The sequence below is a fragment of the Balaenoptera borealis genome, assembly GCF_965194805.1.
Source record: "Balaenoptera borealis genome assembly, chromosome: 4".
NCBI classification, from domain to species: Eukaryota; Metazoa; Chordata; class Mammalia; order Artiodactyla; family Balaenopteridae; genus Balaenoptera; species Balaenoptera borealis.
The window spans coordinates 120,537,249-120,559,177 of record NC_138861.1 but is presented as its reverse complement, the minus strand read 5'-3'; the positions used below and the strand labels follow the sequence as shown (position 1 = coordinate 120,559,177).

Below are 21,929 nucleotides of genomic sequence, written 5' to 3'. Positions count from 1 at the left end.
ACAAGGCCCTGAACCTAGGAGGGTTCCAGACTTGCTTTCATATCTCCCGTTATCACCTTGAAATTCTTAATAATTTTTGAACAAGGGGCCTTGCATTTTTACTTTGTGCTGAGCCCTGCAAATCACGTAGCTGGTCCTGTGGTCAATGCCATACCCTGGTATCTGACAGCAGGAATTAAGAGGAAAAAGTAAATCTTGGAATCATTACAGCAGAACAAATATCTAATGATTGATTATGAAAAGAATGTGAAAATAAAACTTAGAATCTTGTTTTCTGGAAAGATGGCAGTGATTTCCATGAAGAACACAGTAGAAAAGGAGATTTGTTTAAGAGAAAAAGAGATTTCTGGGCTTCCCTAGTGGCGCAGTGGTTGAGAATCTGCCTGCCAATGCAGGCGACACGGGTTCGAGCCCTGGCCTGGGAAGATCCCACATGCTGCAGAGCAACTGGGCCCGTGAGCCAAAACTACTGAGCCTGCACGTCTGGAACCTGTGCTCTGCAACAAGAGAGGCCATGATAGTGAGAGGCCCGTGCACCGCAATGAAGAGTGGCCCCCGCTCACTGCAACAAGAGAAAGCCCTCGCACAGAAACGAAGACCCAACACAGCCAAAAATAAATTAATTAATTAATTAAAAAAAAAAAAAAAAGAGATTTCTATCAGCCAGAGGAAATGGAGTTTGAGAATTTAATCCCTAAGGAAAGATGAGACAAAAAAGACTAAACCTGAATCCTCAGAGCTAAGGCTGTATTTAGGGTAAAGAAATTAGATGAGATCACCAAGGAGTAAATGTATACAGAAAAGGTATAAAGGAGAGATTTGGGGCATCTATAACAGGGCTGGAACCAGGTAACATTACTATACAGTATTCTGTCTTTTCTTTCTGAAGACTTATTCCCATACCAGTGAGTTTCTCTGAAAGAGCTGAACCTGGTTTAAGTGTTCCCCTGGTGGAGCTAGGTGGGACCTCAGAGGTAATCTGGTACAACATCCAAACTTTAGAGATGAGAAAACCAAAGCTCCAGGAAGCTTTAAAAAAAAGAATTCTGTTTCCTTTTCCCAGCTGTTGAAATGTGCTGTCCAAAAATTAAAGAAAAAAAAAATCTTTGGCATCTCGTGGTGGCAGAAAGAGACCTTGGGAATTCCCTGGCGGTCCAGTGTTAGGACTCGGCGCTCTCACTGCCAGGGTTCCATCCCTGGTGGGGGAACTAAGATGCCGCAAGCCACCTTGATTTGACTGGATACTGTCACATGACTGCTCTGCGGGCACCTCAACTCCTTTACTGTAAAAAGGATAATACCTCTCAAGCACATTTCTCCTCTTCTTCCACTGTAGTTCAAGTTGATCACAGCCCAAGGGTGCCTGGCTGAGCATCTGAGGGCAGACTTAAGGCAGGCCGCTCTCCACTAAACTTTTTTGTTTCTAATTCGCCCAAAGGTTGTATTCCTGAAAAGTGGTGTTCTGAGTGTGAGAGATTAAGTCCATGAAGTGCCTGGCACAGACTAAGCTCTAAATAGAGATAATTCTTATGAGCTCTGCACTGCACATTTATTATCAACTCATGAAGCTTGTAAGAAACACAAAACGGCAAACTAGAATTTATTGGTAATTCTTATAGAAAGGACACATATTTTCTCAACACTCGCAATATTGCCCTGGATCTTACTGTAAAATTCTTGGAAACTGCCAGGATACTAAATAACTATTTATAGCTCTGGTCGAAATTACTGCAATTGTTATTTAAGGATTCTGCGCTGCACTGGGAAAAAATACAGGGAAATGTCACTGGAGCCATCAAGTTACAAAATATCTTGAGTAGGAAAACTGTGCTTTCCTTTTTTTTTTTTTTAAAACTGCGTTCAAGTACGGAGTACGGCTTCTTCCTTACCAGGGAAGAAAACTCATGGTTTTACTGTCAAACCATTTTCTTCTTCCGAAATTTCTAAACTAGCATCTAGCTCGTCTTTGTCAGCCAGGCACCACCACGGCCTTGGATTAATATGTTCCAATCCCGATCCCCCAACCGCTGCCACCGCGGTTCGAGAGGACCGGGTGAGGGCCCGAGGAGGTGAGATGCGCGTTCGGCCCACGTATCCTGCAGAATCACGATTTCAAACAGCGCTCTCTGCAGGGGATTACGGGTAGGGAGAGTGGGGGTTGGCTCATTTCTCTGATGTTGTCTACACCATGAAAAGCTTGTCGCTCGGGTGGCTGGGCTGCACCCCGACAGGTCAGATGAGGTCACAAGGGTTCGCCACCTGGCTGCACCCTACAACTACCCCGGGAGCTTTCAAAAAATACCGATGTCCACTGACACCGGGACGAACTAATCTGCCTGTCTGGGGTACGGGGCCGGCATGGGTATTTAATTAGTACAACCAACCCCTAAGGTAGTACTAACGAGGGCCAGGTGAGCCGGCCTCAGGGGCGCGCCGCGACCACCACGTGGGTGGGGAGGACGCAGCGGCCGCTCTGCGCTCCCGCCTCCCCCACGCCTCAGACGCACCACGCTTGGCGCAGGCGCACAGGGCCCGCGGCCCGCCCAGGTGGGCGCGTGTGCCGCTCCCTGATCTCCGCCGGCGCACTGTCTCCCAGCGGGAGCTTGTTGCAGGCGGTGAGGGCCCGCCTCCCAGCCGGGCAGGAGGCGTGGGCATGGAGCTGGCCGCCGTCGCCAAGCCCCGGGCCCGCGCCGCTGCCTAGGGCGACCCGAGGGACGCTGCCTAGGGCGCGGCTCCGGGGACCCGTGCGGCCTAGCACGGCCCGGCGCTGCGCGGATGGCCCTGCTCCTGCGGCCCGTGCTCGCCGTCCTTCTTCTCCTCCTGACCGCCGCTTTCAGGTGCCAGGAGCAGGCCCAGACCACCGACTGGAGAGCCACCCTGAAGACCATCCGGAACGGCGTTCACAAGATAGACACGTACCTGAACGCCGCCTTGGACCTCCTGGGAGGCGAGGACGGGCTCTGCCAGTATAAGTGCAATGACGGTGAGGGGAGCCCCAGGCCCTGCGAGGCCCGTGCTTTCAGGGCTTTTGGGGGGGACCGAGGTCGTGGAGGTGTGAGATGCCAGGCAGACCTTGACGGTGTCTTCTGGCCCTGGAAAAACTTAACTATCGCTAGATTCTTGCCATTTTTGTGATTGAGAAACCTGCTGAGGAGTTCGCGCCACTATTGTTAGAATGTGAGAGATCGCCTGGGAGTGTACTCTCCATTCTGTTTTCGTTGCGTCTGATTTACTTTTGTTGTTATTGTTGAAATTGCATGAAAGTTGCCTAAGAAGTTAGTGACGTAGCATCATGGGGATGGAGTGAAACAGACTGATTTTAGCGCCTTTAAATTAGCTGAACACGCAAAACAGCAGGAATTTTAAAGTCATGCTTTTTTAACTTTCTCAAGAATTGGTTTAAATTTTTTTTTTTTTCTGCAAAGCTACAGACAATAAATTGCGACCTTTGTACAGACTTTTGGTGTACTTTACTGTTGAGAAAGAGTTCTGATTAACTCTTCTAGGAAATGATTCTAGCAGTACTTGACAGGAATTTTCTTTCCTTAGATACCAGTGACGCTGCCTCCTCATTGTTGGTTGCTATTAATATTATTCTTTTGATTTACTTTTTCATATTTTTAAACTTTAATTCTGTTTGAATCTGAGAACTTGTTTGGTGGCATTGTTGGTTATAATAACTTAGTATTTCAGGCAGAGATCGTTCTTTTGAAGCACTTGACTTTTTTGAATGCTTAGATGTTGTAATAGTTCAGACAAAGTACTTGGGCTTCTTTTTTGAATCTCAAAATGTTAAGAAAGTAATTGGGAGGTCATGTTTCCAATAAAAGTGGACAAGGTTTGGGCCTAGTTAATTTAATGCTTGGCAGCTCAAAATAATAGGGAACTAAAGGACTTTAGAGGTAAAACTGGACTATACGTAGGTGAATTGTAAAGGGACCTCTGTCATGTGAAAACGTGATGCAACATGCGGTCATAATTTCTAGTTTTCTGTTAATGGAGGTAAAGAATGAACTATATCTTATATGCTATGAATTGCTAAATTTCATTCCTTCCTAAATGTATGCCTAAACGTTACCACCAGTGTTCAATCAGGAAGGATGTTTTTGTCCTTGTAGAGCTTGTTAGGAGGAATAAGTTAAGTGAGTAATTTGAAGATTAAATGGTTGCTTTTCCTGAGGCAGATGTCATAGTTTTACTTGGTCATCCCCATTCATTAAACAAATAATTGAGTGCCTGCTATGTGTCAGGCGTTGTACCAATTGGAGATTTGGCAGTGAACAAAACTGACAGAATTTCTGTCCATGGAGCTTACATTCTGCTGGGGAGAGACAGTAAACTAAAGAATAAGTAAAACAAGCCAAATCTGCAGTGTGTGTAGATCTGCAGTGTGCCAGTGATTCCAGAACAGTACAGCAGGGGAACCGTCAGTGGCGGTGTTGGGAGGCGTTAGTTTACTCTTTTAAATAGGTTGGGGGAAGGCCTCACTGATGAGATAGTATTTGAGAAGAAATCTGAAATGGGGAAGGTGGCACTGTGATTATCTAGGGAAAGAACAATCCAGGCAGAGGGAACAGCAAGTGTAAAGGACCAGAGCTGAAATGCCAGGCAAGGATGACTCTGAAGGTTTTGGCCTGAGCCAGAGGAAGGATGTAGTTGCCATTTACTGAGATAGGAAAGACTTGGAAGGATCAGTCTTCATAAATTTATTATGAGTCAAGCGTTCTAGAGTTTATTTAGTTTCGTTTATTACATTTAAAATATCTCTGAAGTTAAACGGATACTATTCTTATTAAAAATATTATTTTAATCTTTCCTTTTTCTTAATCCTCTTCTCTTCCACAAGCCTCACAAAATTTACCATTTGGAGTTTAGAGCAAGGTCTCCAGCTTAAAAAAACACAAATGGACTCGAGAATTTAGGAAACAGTATGCTTCAGTGAAAATCTTTTAGTACTTAGCAAGTACTGTCTGCTCATAGGATTGTGGTTCCAAGTCACCGTGTTGATAATTCCAACATAATGAAGATTGTTCTTTAATTGCTGTTACTTGAGCAGTCTCCCTGGAACACTGTCTCAACCTTTCCTGTATTCTGGAATATTAGTGACCAAATCAGGACCAAACAGAAACAGACAAGTCTCAAAATTAAAGGAGCATGGTGATTAAGGGGTGATTAATAGTCGCAGTAAAGAGGTCAAGGGAACCTTAAAAAAAAAGACTTAACGGAGGGAGAGGTGTTGGATTAAAGGGCACAGATTTGTTGCATTCACTTATCTTTGCTCTGGTGAAGGGCCAGCATTATGGAGATTTGCTCCTTCTGGCCATCCTGCCTAGGGTGGGAACAAGGCTTTACGGAGAGTGAAATAAATTTACTTAGGGGGGCAAATTTAATGGTCACTGTTTTTTTCTTTTAACTTTTTTCTCCCTGACAGCAGAGAAGATTGAGGAAGAAAATTTTCCAATTTCCTTTAAAAATAGAAAACAAAATTGGCTTGTAAAATGTTTTTAGAATTATGAATAAGTCATCAATTCATTCAGTAATTGATATCTTAACAGGATCCCTTTGGCTGTCGTGCTCAGAATAAAAAGGGTCGAGAGAGGTGGGGGAGCAAGAATGGAGGCGGAGTGACGGGTGCAAAAATTCAGACCAAACATGGTGGTAGTTTTGTTCAGGGTGGTAGCAATAAAGGTGGTGAGAAGTGGTTGGATTTGGGGTGTATTTTGAAGGAAGAGCCTAAAGCATTTGCTAATGGCTTAGAAGGAGGCTGTGAGTAAACTAAAAAAGGATTCCAAAGTTTTCAGCCTGAATAATTGTAAGGATGGTGTTGCCATTAACTGAAAGCGGTTGTGGGGGGGGAGCGGTTGGGGGGAGCCGGGGGTGGTGATCATGGAAAAACTAGTTTTCGGTTCATTAGGAAAAATAACAGCATATTTGTATGCTTTTGAGAATGATTCAGCAGAGAGTAAAAACACTAATAAGGGAGAGAGGAAGGAGAATTATTGGAGTCATGTCCTTAGGTGAGAGGAGTGAGTTCTAGTACATAAATAGATTGGCCAAGAGCAGAGAGGATATGGGCACAGATGCCAGTTAGGTGGGTAGTGTTCAAGTTATCCTCTCATTGCCTTGGTTTTCTCAGTGAAGTAGGAATCGAGGTCATCAGCTGAGTGAGAAGGTGGGAATAGAAGTGTTGGAGATTGAGGAAAATAGGAAAGTGAATGTACTAGAAAAATAAAGTAGCATAAGGGCCCTTTGGAGATTAATAATCAGGAATTTAAAGTTTCAAGTGTTTGGGAAAGCAGGTTGGGATTCTGTACGGCTTCATACAAAACACAGTGATAAGATCTTTCTGTGACCCAACAGGCTTCCCTTCATGCTTCTCGTCCATTTCAATGTCTTTCAGGTGAAGGAAATTGGTCTCTTGAAGGTATTTACACCAAATTAAGAAAAATATGTAGAAAAGAAGTATCATTGTCTCAGTCCAGGAGAATCTTTAGATTTCAACTGCCCATACAGATGATAAAACATAAAGCATCAGATAAGAGCAGTCGCTTAGTCAAAAAGTGAAATCAGTGAATAGTATTTCCATGTAGTTGTATGTAGTGGATTTGGTTTTTGTTTTGTTCTGTTTTGTTTTGTTTGGCAGCACCCTGTGGCATGTAGAATCTTAGCTCCCCGACCAGGGATCGAACCTGCACCCCCTGCAGTGGAAGGGCAGAGTCTTAACCACTGGACCGCCAGGGAAGTCCCTGGTTTGTTTTAAAAACTCTTATTCCGATCTCATTTTTTTTCTTAGCTTTCTGTACAATAAAGCTAAGATATTGTAATTTGTAATTTCTGCTTACAAATTTTAGGGGACGGTGACCCCAACACATCATGGATTTTTGGTTTGACTCTGATGTTGTTTATTCTACTGTTGAGTTTTTGCTTGCTTTGTGTAGTAGTCTGCCCAGGTTGCTATAATAAAATACCACAGACTGGGGTGATGTAAACAACAGGAGTTTATTTCTTACAGTTCTGAAGACTAGAAAGTCCAAGATCAGGGTTTAGCCAACACTTTTTTTTTTTTTTAATGTATTTATTTATTTATTTTTGGCTGCTTTGGGTCTTCGTTGCTGCGCAAGGGCTTTCTCTAGTTGCGGCGAGCGGGGGCCACTCTTCCTTGCGGTGCGCGGGCTTCTCATTGCGGTGGCTTCTCGTGTTGCCGAGCACGGGCTCTAGGCACATGGGCTTCAGTAGTTGTGGCACGTGGGCTCAGTAGTTGTGGCACGTGGGCTCAGTTGCTCCGCGGCATGTGGGATCTTCCTGGGCCAGGGATCGCATCCGTATCCCCTGCATTGGCAGGTGGATTCTTAACCACTGCGCCACCAGGAAAGCCCTAGCCAACACTTTTCTGTGGTGAGAGCTCTCTTTCTGGCTTGCAGACAGCTGCCTTCTTGCATGGTAGGGGCAGGGGGTGAAGGGAAAGTAAGTTCTCTGGTGCCTCTTCTTATAAGGGTACTAATCCTGTCATGAGGGCCCTACCCTCGTGACCTTGTCTAACCCTAATTACCTCCTAAAGGCCCTATCACCAAATACATTGAGAGTTAGGACTTCAGTATATGATTTTGGCGGGGACACATTTCGGTTCATAGTACTTAGTAAAAACTGGCACCAGTAGAAATGCTAAATATTTTTAATGATCAGCAGCTTATAACACCTTTTATAACAACACTTAAAATGATATGAATACAGTTGTAATCATGGTATCTATATCAACCTAACCATTTTTTCTTTTTTTAACTTTTATTTATTTTTTAATTTTTATTTTACATTGGAGTATAGTTGATTTACAGTGTTGTGTTAGTTTCAGGTGTACAGCAAAGTGATTTAGTTATACATATACATACATCTATTCTTAGATTCTTTCCCCATGTAAATTATTACAGAGTACTGAGTGGAGTTCCCTGTGCTATACAGTAGGTCCTTGTTGTTTATCTGTTTTATATATAGTACTGTGTATGTGTTAATCCCAACCTCCTAATTTATCCCTCCCCCACCTTTCCCCTCTGGTAACCATAAGTTTGTTTTCTAAGTCTGTGAATCTGTTTCTGTTTTGTAAATAAATTCATTTGTATCATTTTGTGTGACTTTTGTCACTTAGTATGATAATCTCTAGGCCCATCCATATTGCTGCGAATGGCATTATTTCATTCTTTTTTATGGCTGAGTAATATTCCATTGTACATATGTACCACATCTTCTTTATCCACTCATCTGTCGATGGACATTTAGGTTGCTTCCATGTCTTGGCTGTTGTAAATAGTACTGCAGTGAACATTGGGTTGCATGTATCTTTTCAAAGTATGGTTTTCTCCGGATATGTGCCCAGAAGTGGGATTGCTGGATCATATGGTAGATCTATTTTTAGTTTTTTTAAGGAACCTCCATACTGTTCTCCATAGTGGCTGTACTGACTTACATTCCAACCAGCAGTGTAGGAGGGTTCGCTTTTCTCCACATTCTCTCCAGCATTTATTGTTTGTAGACTTTTTGATGATGCCCATTCTGACCACTGTGAGGTGATACCTCATTGTAGTTTTGATTTGCATTTCTCTAATAATTAGTGATGTTGAGCATCTTTTCATGTGCTTTTTGGAGAAATGTCTATTTAGGTCTTCTGCCCAGTTTTTGATTGGGTTGTTTGTTATTTTTTTATTGAGCTGCATGAGCTGTTTGTATATTTTGGAGATTAATCCCTTGTTGGTCACATCATTTGCAAATATTTTCTCCCATTCTGGGGCTTGTCTTTTTATTTTGTGTATGGTTTCCTTTGCTGTGCAAAAGCTTTTGAGTTTAATTCGGTCCCATTTGTTTATTTTTGTTTTTATTTTCATTAGTTTGGGAGGTGGATCCAAAAAGATATTGCTGCAATTTATGTCAAAGAGTGTTGTGCCTATGTTTTCCTCTAAGAGTTTTATAGTATCCAGTCTTACATATAGGTCTTTAATCCATTTTGAGTTTATTTTTGTGTATGGTGTTAGAGAATGTTCTAATTTCATTCTTTTACATGTAGCTGTCCAGTTTTCCCAACACCACTTATTGAAGAAACTGTCTTTTCTCCACTGTATACCCTTGCCTCCTTTGTCATAGATTAATTGACCATAGGGGCATAGGTTTATTTCTGGGCTTTCTGTCTTGTTACATTGATCTATAAGTCTTTGTGCCAGTACCATAGTGTTTTGAATACTGTAGCTTTAGAGTATAGTCTGAACTCAGGAAGCCTGATTCCTCCAGCTCCGTTTTTCTTTCTCAGTACTGCTTTGGCTATTGAGAGTCTTTTGTGTTTCCATACAAATTTTAGAATTATTTGTTCTAGTTCCATGAAAAATGCCATTGGTAATTTGATAGGGATTGCATTGAATCTGTAGATTACCTTGGGTAGTATAGTCATTTTGACAATATTGATTCTTCCAATCAAGAACATGGTATATTTTTCCATCTGTCTGTGTCATCTTCAATTTCTTTCATCAGCATCTTATAGTTTTCAGAGAATAGATCTTTTGCTTCCTTAGGTAGGTTTATTCCTAGGTATTCTTTTTGTTGCAGTGGTAAATGGGATTGTTTCCTTCATTTCTTTTCCTGATCTTTTGTTAATGTATAGAAATGCAACAGATTTCTGTGTATTAATTTTGTATCCTGCAATTTTACCAAATTCATTGATGAGCTCTAGTAGTTTTCTGGTGTCACCTTTAGGATTTTCTGTGATGTATAGTATTATGTCATCTGCAAACAGTGACAGTTTAACTTCTTTTCCAATTTGGATTCCTTTTATTTCTTTTTCTTCTCTGATTGCCATGGCTAGGACTTCCAAAACAATGTTGAATAAAAGTAGTGAGAGTGGACATCCTTCTCTTGTTCCTTATTATAGAGGAAATACTTTTAGCTTTTCGCCATTGAGTATGATGTCATCTGTGGGTTTGTGATATATGGCCTTTATTATGTTGAGGTATGTTCCCTCTATACCCACTTTCTGGAGAGCTTTTATCACAAATGGGTGTTGGATTTTGTCAAAAGCTTTTTCTGCATCTGTTGAGATGATCACATGGTTTTTATTCTTCAGTTAGTTAATGTGGTGTATCACACTGATTGATTTGTGGAATTAAAAAAATCCTTGCATCCCTGGGATAAATCCCACTTGACTATGGTGTATGAGCCTTCGAATGTATTGTTGGATTTGGTTTGCTAGTATTTTGTTGAGGATTTTTACATCTATGTTCATCAGTGATATTGGCCTGCAATTTTCTTTCTTTGTGGTATCTTTGTCTGGTTTTGGTATCAAGGTGATGGTGGCCTCATAGAATGAGTTTACAAGTGTTCCTTCCTCTGCAATTTTGGAAATAGTTGGAGGAGGATAGGTGTTAACTCTTCTCTAAATGTTTGCTAGAATTCGCCTGTGAAACCATCTGGTCCTGGACTTTTGTTTGTTGGAAGATTTTTCATCACAGTTTCAATTTCAGTGCTTGTGATTGGTCTCTTCATATTTTCTATTTCTTCCTGGTTCAGTTTTGGGAGATTGTACCTTTCTAAGAATTTGTCCATTTTATTGGCATATAGTTGCTTGTAGTAGTCTCTTAAGATCCTTTGTATTTCTGTGGTGTCAGTTGTAACTTCTCCTTTTTCATTTCTCATTTTATTGATTTGAGCCCTCTCCCTTTTTTTCTTGATGAGTCTGGCTAAAGGTTTATCAATTTTGTTTATCTTCTCAAAGAACCAGCCTTTGGTTTCATTGATCTTTTCTATTGTTTTCTTCATCTCTATTTCATTTATTTTTGCTCTGATCTTTATGATTTCTTTCCTTCTGCTAACTTTGGGTTTTTTGTTCTTCTTTCTCTGGTTGCTTTAGGTGTAAGTTTAGGTTATTTATTTGTGATTTTTCTTGTTTCCTGAGGTAAGATTGTATTGCTATAAACTTCCCTCTTAGAACTGCTTTTGCTGTGTCCCATAGGGTTTGGATCATATTTTTGTTTTCATTTGTCTGTAGGTATTTTTTTTTTTTTAGTGGTCATAGTCTCCTTTAGTATAAACCAATAGGTATAACTTCATATAATTATATGAATATAATTTCATAATGTCTGTAAGTAGTTTTTGATTTCCTCTTTGATTTCTTCAGTGATCCATTGGTTGTTTAGTAACATATTGCTTACCCTCCACATGTTTGTGATTTTTACAGTTTTTTTCTTGTAGCTGATTTCTAATCTCATTGTTTGTCAGAAAAGATGCTTGATATGATTTCAGTTTTCTTAAATTTACCAAAGCTTGCTTTAGGCCCCAGCATGTGATCTATCCTGGAGAATGTTTTGTGTGCACTTGAAAGGAATGTGTATTCTGCTGCTTTTGGATGGAATGTTCTATAAATATCAATTAAGTCCATCTGGTCTGATGTATCATTGAAGGCCTGTGTTTCCTTATTGACTTTCTGTCTGGATGATCTGTCCATTGATGTAAGTGGGGTGTCAAAGTCCCCCACTATTATTCTGTTACTGTTGATTTCTTCTTTTATGGCTATTAGCATTTCCTTTATATATTGGGGTGCTCCTACGTTGAGTGCATATATATTTATAATTGTTATATCTTCTTCTTGGATTGCTCCCTTGATCGTATGTAGTGTCCTTCTTTGTCTCTTGTAGCAGTCTTTAAAGTCGATTTTGTCAGATATGAGTATTGCTACTCCCATTTTATTTTGATTTCCATTTGCATGGAATACCTTTTTCCATCCCCTCACTTTCAGTCTGTGTGTGTCCCTAGATCTGAAGTGGGCCTCTAGTAGACAGCATATACATGGGTCTTGTTTTTGTATTCATTCAGCCAGTCTGTGTCTTTTGATTGGAGCATTTAATTCATCTACATTTAAGGTAATTATTGATATCTATGTTCTTACTGCCGTTTTGTTAATTGTTTTGGATTTGTTTTTGTAGGTCTTTTTTCTTCCCTACCTTTTTTGTTCTCCTGTCTTGTGACTGGATGACTATCTTTAATGTTGTGTTTGGATTCCTATTTTGTCTGTGTGTGTCTATCTATTGTAGATTTTTGGTTTGCGGTTACCATGAGGTTTTGCTATAGCAGTCTGTACATATACAAGATTGTTTTAAGTTGTTGGTCTCTTAATTTCAAATACATTTCCTATATCCTGCATTTGTACTCTCCTCTTCTCACGATTGCTGGGTTTTTTTGTTTGGTTTTTTCTTTTAATTTATTTTTAGCTGTGTTGGGTCTTTGTTGCTGCACACGGGCTTTATCTAGTTGCAGCGAGTGGGTGCTACTCTTCATTGCAGTGCGCAGGCTTCTCATTGCGGTGGCTTCTCTTGTGGAGCACGGGCTCTAGGCACGTGGGCTTCAGTAGTTGTGGCACATGGGCTCAGTAGTTGTGACTCGGGGGCTCTAGAGCACATGCTCAGTAGCTGTGGCACACAGGCTTAGTTGCTCTGCGTCATGTGGGATCTTCCCGGAGCAGGGCTTGAACCCATGTCCCCTGCATTGGCAGGCGGATTCTTAACCACTGTGCCACCGGGGAAGCCCCACGATTGCTGGTTTTGATATCGTATTTGTGTGTGGATGATTTCCTATCTTTACTGTGTGTTTGCTTTTACTGGTGAGCTTTCCCGCTCATAATTTTCTTGTTTCTAGTTGTGGCTTTTTCTTTTCCACCTAGAGAAGTTCCTTTAGCATTTGTTGTAAAGCTGGTTTGGTGGTGCTGAATTCTCTTAGCTTTCGCTTGTCTGTAAAGCTTTTGATTTCTTCCTCGAATCTAAATGAGAGCCTTGCTGGTAGAGTATTCTTGGTTGTAGGTTTTCCCCTTTCATCATTTTAAATATATTGTGCCACTCCCTTCTGGCCTGCAGAGTTTCTGCTGAAAAATCATCTGATAACCTTATGGGGATTCCTTTGTATGTTATTTGTTGCTTTTCCCTTGTTGTTCTTAATATTTTCTCTTTGTCTTTAATTTTTGTCCGTTTGATTAATATGTGTCTCAGTGTGTTCCTCTTTGGGTGATCCTGTATGGGACTCTCTGCACTTCCTGGACTCGGGTGACTGTTTCCTTTCCCATGTTAGGGAAGTTTTCAGCTATTATCTCTTCAAGTATTTTCTCAGACTCTTTCTGTCTCTTTTCTCTTTCTGGAACCCCTACAATGTGAATGTTGGTGCATTTAATGTTGTCTCAGAGGTCTCTGAGACTGTCCTCATTTCTTTTCATTCTTTTTTCTTTATTCTGTTCCACGGCAGTGATTTACACCATTCTGTCTTCAGCTCACTTATCCGTTCTTCTGCTTCATTTGTTCTGCTATTGATTCCTTCTAATGTATTTTTTATTGCATTTATTGTATTGTTGAACTCTGTTTGTACTTTAATTCTTCTAGCTCTCTGTGAAACATTTCTTGTATATCCTCGATCTGTGCCTCCACCTTTTCTGAGATCTTGGATCATCTTTACTATCATTATTCTGAATTGTTTTTCGGGTAGATTGCTTATCTCCACTTCACTTAGTTCTTCAGGGGTTTTGTCTTTTCCTTTGTTTGGAACATACTCCTCTGCTGTCTCATTTTGTCTAACTCTGTGTTTGTGGTCCCACAGGCTGCAGGATTGTAGTTCCTCTTGCTTCTGTGGGTGAGAGTGGTCTAGGAGGCTTGTGCAGGCTTCCTGGTGGGAGGGACTGGTGCCACTGGGGCGTGGAGCTGGGTGTTGTCCCTCTGGTGGGCAGGGCCATGTCAAACAGTGTGTTTAGAGGTGGCTGTGGGCTCAAGAAGACTTTAAGTAGCCTGTCTGCTGATTGGTGGGGCTGTGTTCCTTCCTTGTTGGTTGTTTAGCCTGAGGCTTCCCAGCACAGGGGAGGGTGGGGCCAGGTCTTGGCATCAAAATGGTGGTCTCCACGACAGCTCATGCCAACGAGTACTTCCAAATAACTCTGCTGCCAGTGTCCTTGTCCCCACAGTGAGCCATAAGTGCCCCCCGTCTCCCCAGGAGACCCTCCAAGATCAGCAGGTAGGTCTGGTCTTATGAAGTCACCGCTTTTTCCCCTGGGTCCCGATGCACCCAAGGCCTTGTGTGTGTCCTCCAAGAGAGGCCTTTCTGTTTTCTCCCGTCCTGTTGATTTCCTGCAGTCAAGCCCCCCTGACCTTCAAAGCACAATGTTCTGGGGGTTCCTCCTCCTGATGCCACACGCCCAGACTGGGGAGCCTGACCTGGGGCTCAGAACTCTTAGTGGGAGATAAGTCTGTGATATAATTATTTTCCATTTTGTCGGTCATCCACCTGGCGGGTATGGGATTTGATTGTATGGCAAATGCACCCTCCTACCACCGTCTTGTGGTTTCTTTGTCTTTGGGAGTAGAATATCGTTTTTGGTAGGTTCCAGTCCTTTTCAGTGGTTGTTCAGCAATTAGTTGTGATTTTGGTGTTTTCATGAGAGGGGCTGAGCTCAGATCCTTCCACTCCGCCACCTTGTCCTCACTCCTCTCAGCCTTCGCCATATCCACTTAATCTTAAATCAACAACCTTCTGTGTAAGTTGCTCAGAAATAATTATTTCAACATAAAGATGAATTTAGAATTTAAAACACTTTTAAAAATTTCAGGAAACTAGTTCAATTTTCTGGGGTTTTTTTTGGGGGGGGGGTTGTTTTGTTTGTTTTGGTTTTGTTTTGTTTTATGTTTTGCTGTGGATAAAGAAGATTTTAATTTCAGCAAGGAATGTTTCTCATTTTTTCATCTGGTGATTTCCTGTGCACCCACTTTGTGCCAGGCATCTTCTAGGTGAGCAAGACAAAATTGCTGTCTCCATAGAAACTAATTATGTTAATTTGGTTAATAAATGTTAGAAAGAAAAATAAAGCCAACCGTGGGTGTATGGAATGGATATAAAAGTGAAGGGGCACTATTCCAAATAGAGTGAGTAAGAAAGGCCTCTCTGAGGAACTGATAATAGTAGGTTCCTTCAAAAGAAACAAAAAAGAAACACATGCCCCTTTTTCCACTTACACTGGAGAGCCAGTTTTACCAGCACTTATTTCATGGTGTTATTGTCTAGTATTTCACATACAGTAGATCTATGTTCTTTATTACTCCATTTTAGCAGCTCCTCTCTTAGGACAGTTTTAAGCACTAGCCATGTTTGAGATGACTACTACTTCCATCCTTGCCTCCATTTTCATTTTTGCCAGCTGATTTTCTCTGTACTCTTTTCCTCTTTATTCTCTTATAGTAAGTATATTTTGTTTTGTTTTCCCTGACTTCATTTGCTTCTAATCGTTCTCCCGTTCAAAGGTAATTATCTTTTACAAAATGAGGTAATGTCTGTATATATCAACACATATGCACACAGGTATGTATCACTATTATTGTACACATCAGAATGTTCAGAAATGTTTTTATAGACCCAAAATCGAAGAAAAGTGTATGGGTTTATATAAAAAACAAAGGGAAGGGAAAATAGAAGTGCTACTGTTGTATAACATTGAGAGAAATAACTTTCTGGTTAAAAAAAAAAAAAAACAGACACTTGAAGAGATTAGACATCCACATGCCTTTAAAACTCTAGGCCCGTATCAGTTGTCTGAGGGTGGTAATCTTTGATCCTCATAGAGAAGAGATAAGTACCAGAAATCTGGAGACTGGCAGGGGTAGTGTACGGGGTATCCACAAAGTTGGAAACAGGATAAACAGCTTGTTGGTTAGATTTTCAAGTAATATGCCTGATATGTGTTGCTTCAATCTCCAGGCACCTTTTAAGGTGATATGCTTCTTAATTTAAAGCAAAAAGTCCAGTTGTTAACCTGAAAAAAATATGTATATTAAATAAACTATTTTTTCTGTTTCCAGACTTTTTGAACACTCTTTGGCATATTTATTGTACTTTTTTCAGACTATAAATGTGACTCACTGCTTAGTATCTCTTGCTACATGAGTTTCTAAACATTTTAGACAGTTGATTGTTAAAACCCTTGACAAGAGAGAACTTCAAGGGGCTAGAATGGCTTCCCCAAGGATATAATGCTGATTCAGCCTTCCTCCCTTTCGGTGAAGAGGTTTCTAGCATGGTAGGGTAGATCAGATGCCTAGTCTCTCATGATACTCCCATGAGAAGTGTAGGCTGGATAGAACTTGTTTTAGGTGAAATCACAACTGGCTAAGCGGTCTACCCAAAGGATTGGGTTAATGACGTCATGGCTTCTTGTAGAGAGGGCTCATCTCTAGCAGGGTGTTGCAGATCTCTGTCCTGGTTAAATCAGTGTCTCAAGTTTGTGAATATCTGGGTATAACAAGTAACACTGGGTGAATACCTCTAGATTTAAAATCTGCTTAACAGTCCTGAATGATGAACTAAAACTAACAAGATAAGAGTTTTATAACCTAGTGTTTTAGGCTCAAAAATTAAATGGCAGAAGTGCTGAGCCTCTAGCAGTAGATGTTAAAAAGTTCATTTTAGAAAAAAAACTTTTTTCTACTGTTATTGTGCTGTATTTTATTTTATTTTTTAAAATTTATTTATTTTTTGGCTGCATTGGGTCTTCATTGCTGCGCGTGGGCTTTCTCTAGTTACGGCAAGCGGGGGCTACTTTTCGCTGCGGTGCGCGGGCTTCTCATTGTGGTGGCTTCTCGTTGCGGAGCACGGGCTCTAGGTGCATGGGCTTCAGTAGTTGTGCCATGCGGGCTCAGTAGTTGTGGCTCACAGGCCCTAGAGTACAAGCTCAGTAGTTGTGGCTCACAGGCTCTAGAGTGCAGGCTCAGTAGTTGTGGCACACGGGCTTCATTGCTCGGCATGTGGGATCTTCCCGGACCAGGCCTCAAACCCGTGTCCCCTGCATTGGCAAGTGGATTCTTAGCCACTGTGCCACCAGGGAAGTCCTGTGCTGTATTTTAGCACTGAGACATAGCTGAAACATATGCTGTCTTAGGTTATATTAATACAAGTAGTTTATCCAGCTCAAAATAGACCCATCATTCCTAATGGTGTTCAGTTTGGGGTGCCACATTCTGGATGTGACAAACTAGAAGTGATCAGTCTTTGGAAGCTGATGAATGCTCACCAAACTCAAAAGAGACTGAAGGGTAAACAGCAGTACCCGTTTATTTATAATGAGTATTATAACTGCCATGAATATTAGGCTTCCAAGTATTCTTCATTCATTCATTCATCAACAAATATTTATTGAGAACCTAACTATATGCCAGACATTGCACTATGCGTTGGGGGTACAAAATAGACAAAAATCCCTGCCCTCAAAGAGTTTATATTTTAATATGGGGTGACAGATAATAAACAAAATAGGTTAGTAATATGTTAGAAGGTCATATGTGCTACCAATGGTATGGTCAGAAAAGGCCTTGAACATGAAGAAGTATGTAGATGTCAGGAGGAAGAGTATCCACATAGAAAAACAGCAGCTTCAGTGACACTAAGGCAAGAGCAGACCTGGAGTGTCTGTGGCCCAGCAAAGAGGTCAGATGTGATGGGATGGAGTGAGGAAGGAAGGAAGAGGAGAGAGAACAGTAAGGAGATGAGGTCGGAGATGCCATTATATAGGGCTTATAGACAATGAAAGGACTTTTGACTTTTTTCTTTTTTCTGGCTGTGCAGCATGGCATATAGGATCTTAGTTCCCCAACCAGGGTTCGAACCCACGCACCCCTCAGTGGAAGTGCAGAGTTTTAACCACTGGACCACCAGGAAAGTCCCAGCTTTTATTCTGAATAAAATACTAGCAAACCATTGGAGGGGTTTTGGCAGAGCAAAGACTTAATCTAACATATATTTTAATAGGATCACTCAGGTTCAGTGTTGAGATTGGACCATAGCTGGAGGTGGTGTTGGGTGGGGAAACCAAAAAGACTAGTTGGGTTATGGCAGTAATCCATGGTGACTTGGAGCAGGATGGTAGCAGTGGAGGTGGTGAGAAGTGGTTAGATTCTGAATATTTTGAAGGTAGAGTCAACAGGATATGCTGTTGAATTGGATGTGGGATATAAGAAAATGAGAGAGTTAAAGATGGCTGAGGTTTTTTCCCTGAGCACATGGAAGGATGGATTTCTGTTACCTGAGAAGAGGGAACTGTGGATGGAGCAGGTTTGGGGGTGAATGGCAGGAGGTACACCTTAAGTTTGAGGTGCCCATTAGATATCCAAGTATTGATAGTTAGAATATCCTCTCTCTGTAGCCCCTTTAGAGTGGAATGCGAAATCGTAAAGAGTTTTCTTAAGAGTGAAGGACTAAAAGCAGGAGTTGAAGGATCACAGTGACTCACCTGTGATAGCCTGAGGCATCTACCTTCATCTTCCAAGGGCCCAGGAACAGCCCTCCTCTTGGACAGTGCTAGAGAAACTTCTGTCATTGGCCTCCTCTTTGCTAGATCCATCATAACGATTCCCTTTTGTACACATTGTTCTTCAGACTGGGTGGAACTTTATATCTCCGTGAAGTTATGCTCTCTTGAGGCTCTCCTTGGTCACCTCAGTTGAGCATGTGAGTCTTAGCAGCGCCCTTAAACCATTTTTAGTTCATTACTTTGAGTGGATTACTTATTTTGATGGCTGATTACTGGAAGGGTTGCTTTTTTTCTTCCTCACTTTACTTTTGGAGGGCAAACTTAAAGTCTCCTAGTTATAAATGTTAATTGAATGAAAGTTGGTGGAATACTTTGTGTCTCTCCGAAGTATCCAAATGTGGGGTGGTATTTGGAATAACTGGGGATATTTTATTTGTGGAAGATAAATGGTAGCCCCAGGTGTGTGAAAGGATTATCATGTAAAATAGGGAATTGGGTGGCTTTGTGTCCCCCAGAGGGCAGAGGATTGCTTACAGGTAGAATTTACGCAAAAAAGAGAAGAAAGAACTCAACAGTTAATGCCAGTCCACAATGGAGTAGGCTGTTTCCTGACACTATAGGATTGTGGGAAACATTCAAAAACTCTTCGGTATATTGAAGTGATTTCTGTATTACATGAGGAGAGATATTTCTGGAGTATCTTCCAACATTTAAGATTGCTTTGATAATGTCATCTTTCTCCTTGTTACTGAACTATTGGTGCTATTAAGGAGAGTATAACTGGAGTAATAGTTTACCAAGCTATCTTTGTTTCTTGCCTTTTTCCTTAGATGGCAGAGGAGTATATTTGTGAAATGGTTGGTTGGAGTCTGGGCTAGAATGGTCCTGTAATGTCTTATAATGATATTAAAGTAATTAAATGATCAGATGACCGTGTCTTCCTTAGCTTTAGGCTCTAGTTAATGGTTATTGAGGTTTGTGTACAATGGAGCGTTGGCTGAGGTTGGGAAGATACAGTTCTTGCCCTGTAGATTTTAACCTAAATATATAAGCATTAGAATGTACAGGAAAATGGTGTGGATTTATGTTTCACATATATGGACCTAGTCTGGCATGTAAGCTCTGAAATTGACAGAAGTCCAGAATAAGGATTCACATGTTTGTATGGTGTAGGCTTGCAAATATAATTACATTTTATGAACCACCATAATATTTTATGAACTGCCATCTATGCGTACATGTACACGTTTGTACATATTTTGCTTCAGGAAAAGTAAAAATAATTCAGTAGACAAATTAGCATTTTTAATGCTCATCCGAATAAACACATAGTCACTTATGTTAGCATCCAAATAGTAAATATTTCCAGGGCTAGTCTAGCACATTGTAGACCTTTTTGTGTATGTATTCTCTAGCATATTTGAAAATTAATTATGATACCATTTATATTTTATAGGATCTAAGCCTGTTCCACGTTACGGATATAAACCCTCCCCGCCGAATGGATGTGGCTCCCCACTGTTCGGTGTTCATGTAAATATCATTTTTTATTTGCGAAGTTTTTATGATTGGTAGGCTACGGAATACTCTTGATACACCATCAGTATGTTCTCAGGCTCAGAAATAATTTTGTTTTTTGTAATAGTGATCAGGTTTGTTATATTCTTTTATAGCTAAAACACATTTAATAAGTCCTAATGAAACTAAATGGAGTAAAAGTCATGTTTTATTTTTTAATCTTGTAGATGTTAATACCATTTAAATAATATTTCCTCATGTCACAAGTATGATTGAAAAGTTTAGAGTATAGAAGTAACACTACTTAGGATGAAAAAGTACAGGAAAGCATAATATTTTCTATATTAAAACTAGGCTAAGTGGGATAGCTGTGTGTTTGTTGTAAGGGAGGCTGAATCTGAGCCAGTATTATGGGAGAAAAATGTTTTATGAAAGTGATTCCTAGACACAAGGGTTTTGCATATAAAGTTATTTAAAATAGTTAAAGATAATTACAGATTCGAAGGAATAACGTCTTTAGGGAATGGATGAACACTTAAAGATTAAACCATAAAAACCAAAAATAAAGTTTGAGTTGTAGGAACTTAGAAGTTGTTGGTGACATTTCATATAAAGTACATTTTATTGAAGGAGGAGGCGCAAAATACTTGGGAATATCCAAAAATCATACTTGCATAGCCCCTGCAAAAGTCTTCTAAAGCTCCTAGCTTTATCTTTCTATTCTTAAAATTATGTTTTGTGTTTTGGACAATTGGAAGTTGCGTTTGCTACCGGCAAATGACTGTGAATTCTCTAACATTGCACAATAGGGAGCTTTGAGGCATGGCTGAGAGGATGGAGTAACATGGGTGGGTGCAAGTGAGGGTGATGGAGAGAAATCTAACCTGGAAAGCATTTGGAGGCAGAAACGAATTTTGGAAATTATCTATATAACAGTGTTGTCTTTGATTTCTAAGTTTCTTTGATGCGCTACTTCAGAGAAGGTTTGAATTTCATCAGCAATCATCCATCCAAATGTCTCTTTCAGCTTAACATTGGCATCCCTTCCTTGACAAAGTGCTGCAACCAACACGACAGGTGCTATGAGACCTGCGGCAAAAGCAAAAACGACTGTGATGAGGAGTTTCAGTATTGCCTCTCCAAGATTTGCCGAGATGTGCAGAAAACACTAGGGCTAGCTCAGCATGTGCAGGGTAAGGCTGATTCGGTGGGATGGGGATGAGTGCAGTCTGGGAAGTTTTATTAGATGCTTTTGTGTTAGTACAAGATATACCGATAGAAATCTTTCACTATGTATTACCTTATCTATGGTGAAACAGCCCCTTCAATTTTCTGAGCTGAGAAGTCAATGATTTTACCATCTAAAATGGTTTGCAATCACAGAAGCAAGAAGTGTTAGGAAACCTGGGGAGGAGGGTGTGTGAGCTAGAGAAGAATTCATCCAAAATCTTGTGCCCTGTAGTGTAGTTCTAATTACCCAGAGCCTGAAGTTTGAAATTCTGGATCCAGTGAAGTTCGGAGTATAGCACATTGGATTTGGAGTAGGAAGTTCTGGAAGATTTGAGTCTTAACTCTGTCTCTTCATATGTATCTGTGTCAGGAAGGTCCTCAAAACCACCCCCCCCCCCCAGGTTCAGTGATTTGCCAAGAGAACTCACAGGGCTCAGCATGTAGTCATACTCACGGTGATGATTATTGCAGTGAAGGGATACAAAACAAAGTCAGCAAAGGTAATAGGCGTTTCAGTGTCCTCATTTATAAAATGAGAACGGTAATACCCATCTTGTAGAGTTGTCATAAGGATAAAATGAAATATTTGTAGAAATACACATTGCTGTACAAATACTAATAGTCAACAAGATTTCTTTACTGTCAAGCCAAAGAACGTACCATACACTGAAATCAGAAGAGGAGGGGCAGTAAGAAGGGGCAAGAAAGGAAACTACCATTTTTAAGCACTTTCTGTAAGATACTGTGCTAGATACTTGAGATATGTTTTCATTGATGTTCACAGAAACCCAAAGTACTAGTTGGCATTATGCCCCTTTTTAAAGGAAGGAAATTGAGGTTCAGAAAGAAGTAACTTGTCCCAAGTTGCATACTTTAAAACTTGTGT

General features: G+C 40.7%; 1 protein-coding gene across 1 annotated transcript in view; it reads left to right on the top strand.

Annotated features, from left to right (window-relative positions):
* The first annotated feature begins 2,498 nt into the window (after positions 1 to 2,498).
* The window catches only part of PLA2G12A (phospholipase A2 group XIIA), a 35,597-nt gene continuing 16,166 nt past the window's right edge, over positions 2,499 to 21,929 (top strand). Inside the window, exons 1-3 of the mRNA XM_082389199.1 lie at positions 2,499 to 2,983; positions 19,752 to 19,828; positions 20,841 to 21,006. Coding sequence (XP_082245325.1) covers positions 2,776 to 2,983; positions 19,752 to 19,828; positions 20,841 to 21,006 — 451 coding nt within the window. The 5' untranslated portion in view covers positions 2,499 to 2,775. The remainder of the gene's footprint in view (positions 2,984 to 19,751; positions 19,829 to 20,840; positions 21,007 to 21,929) is intronic.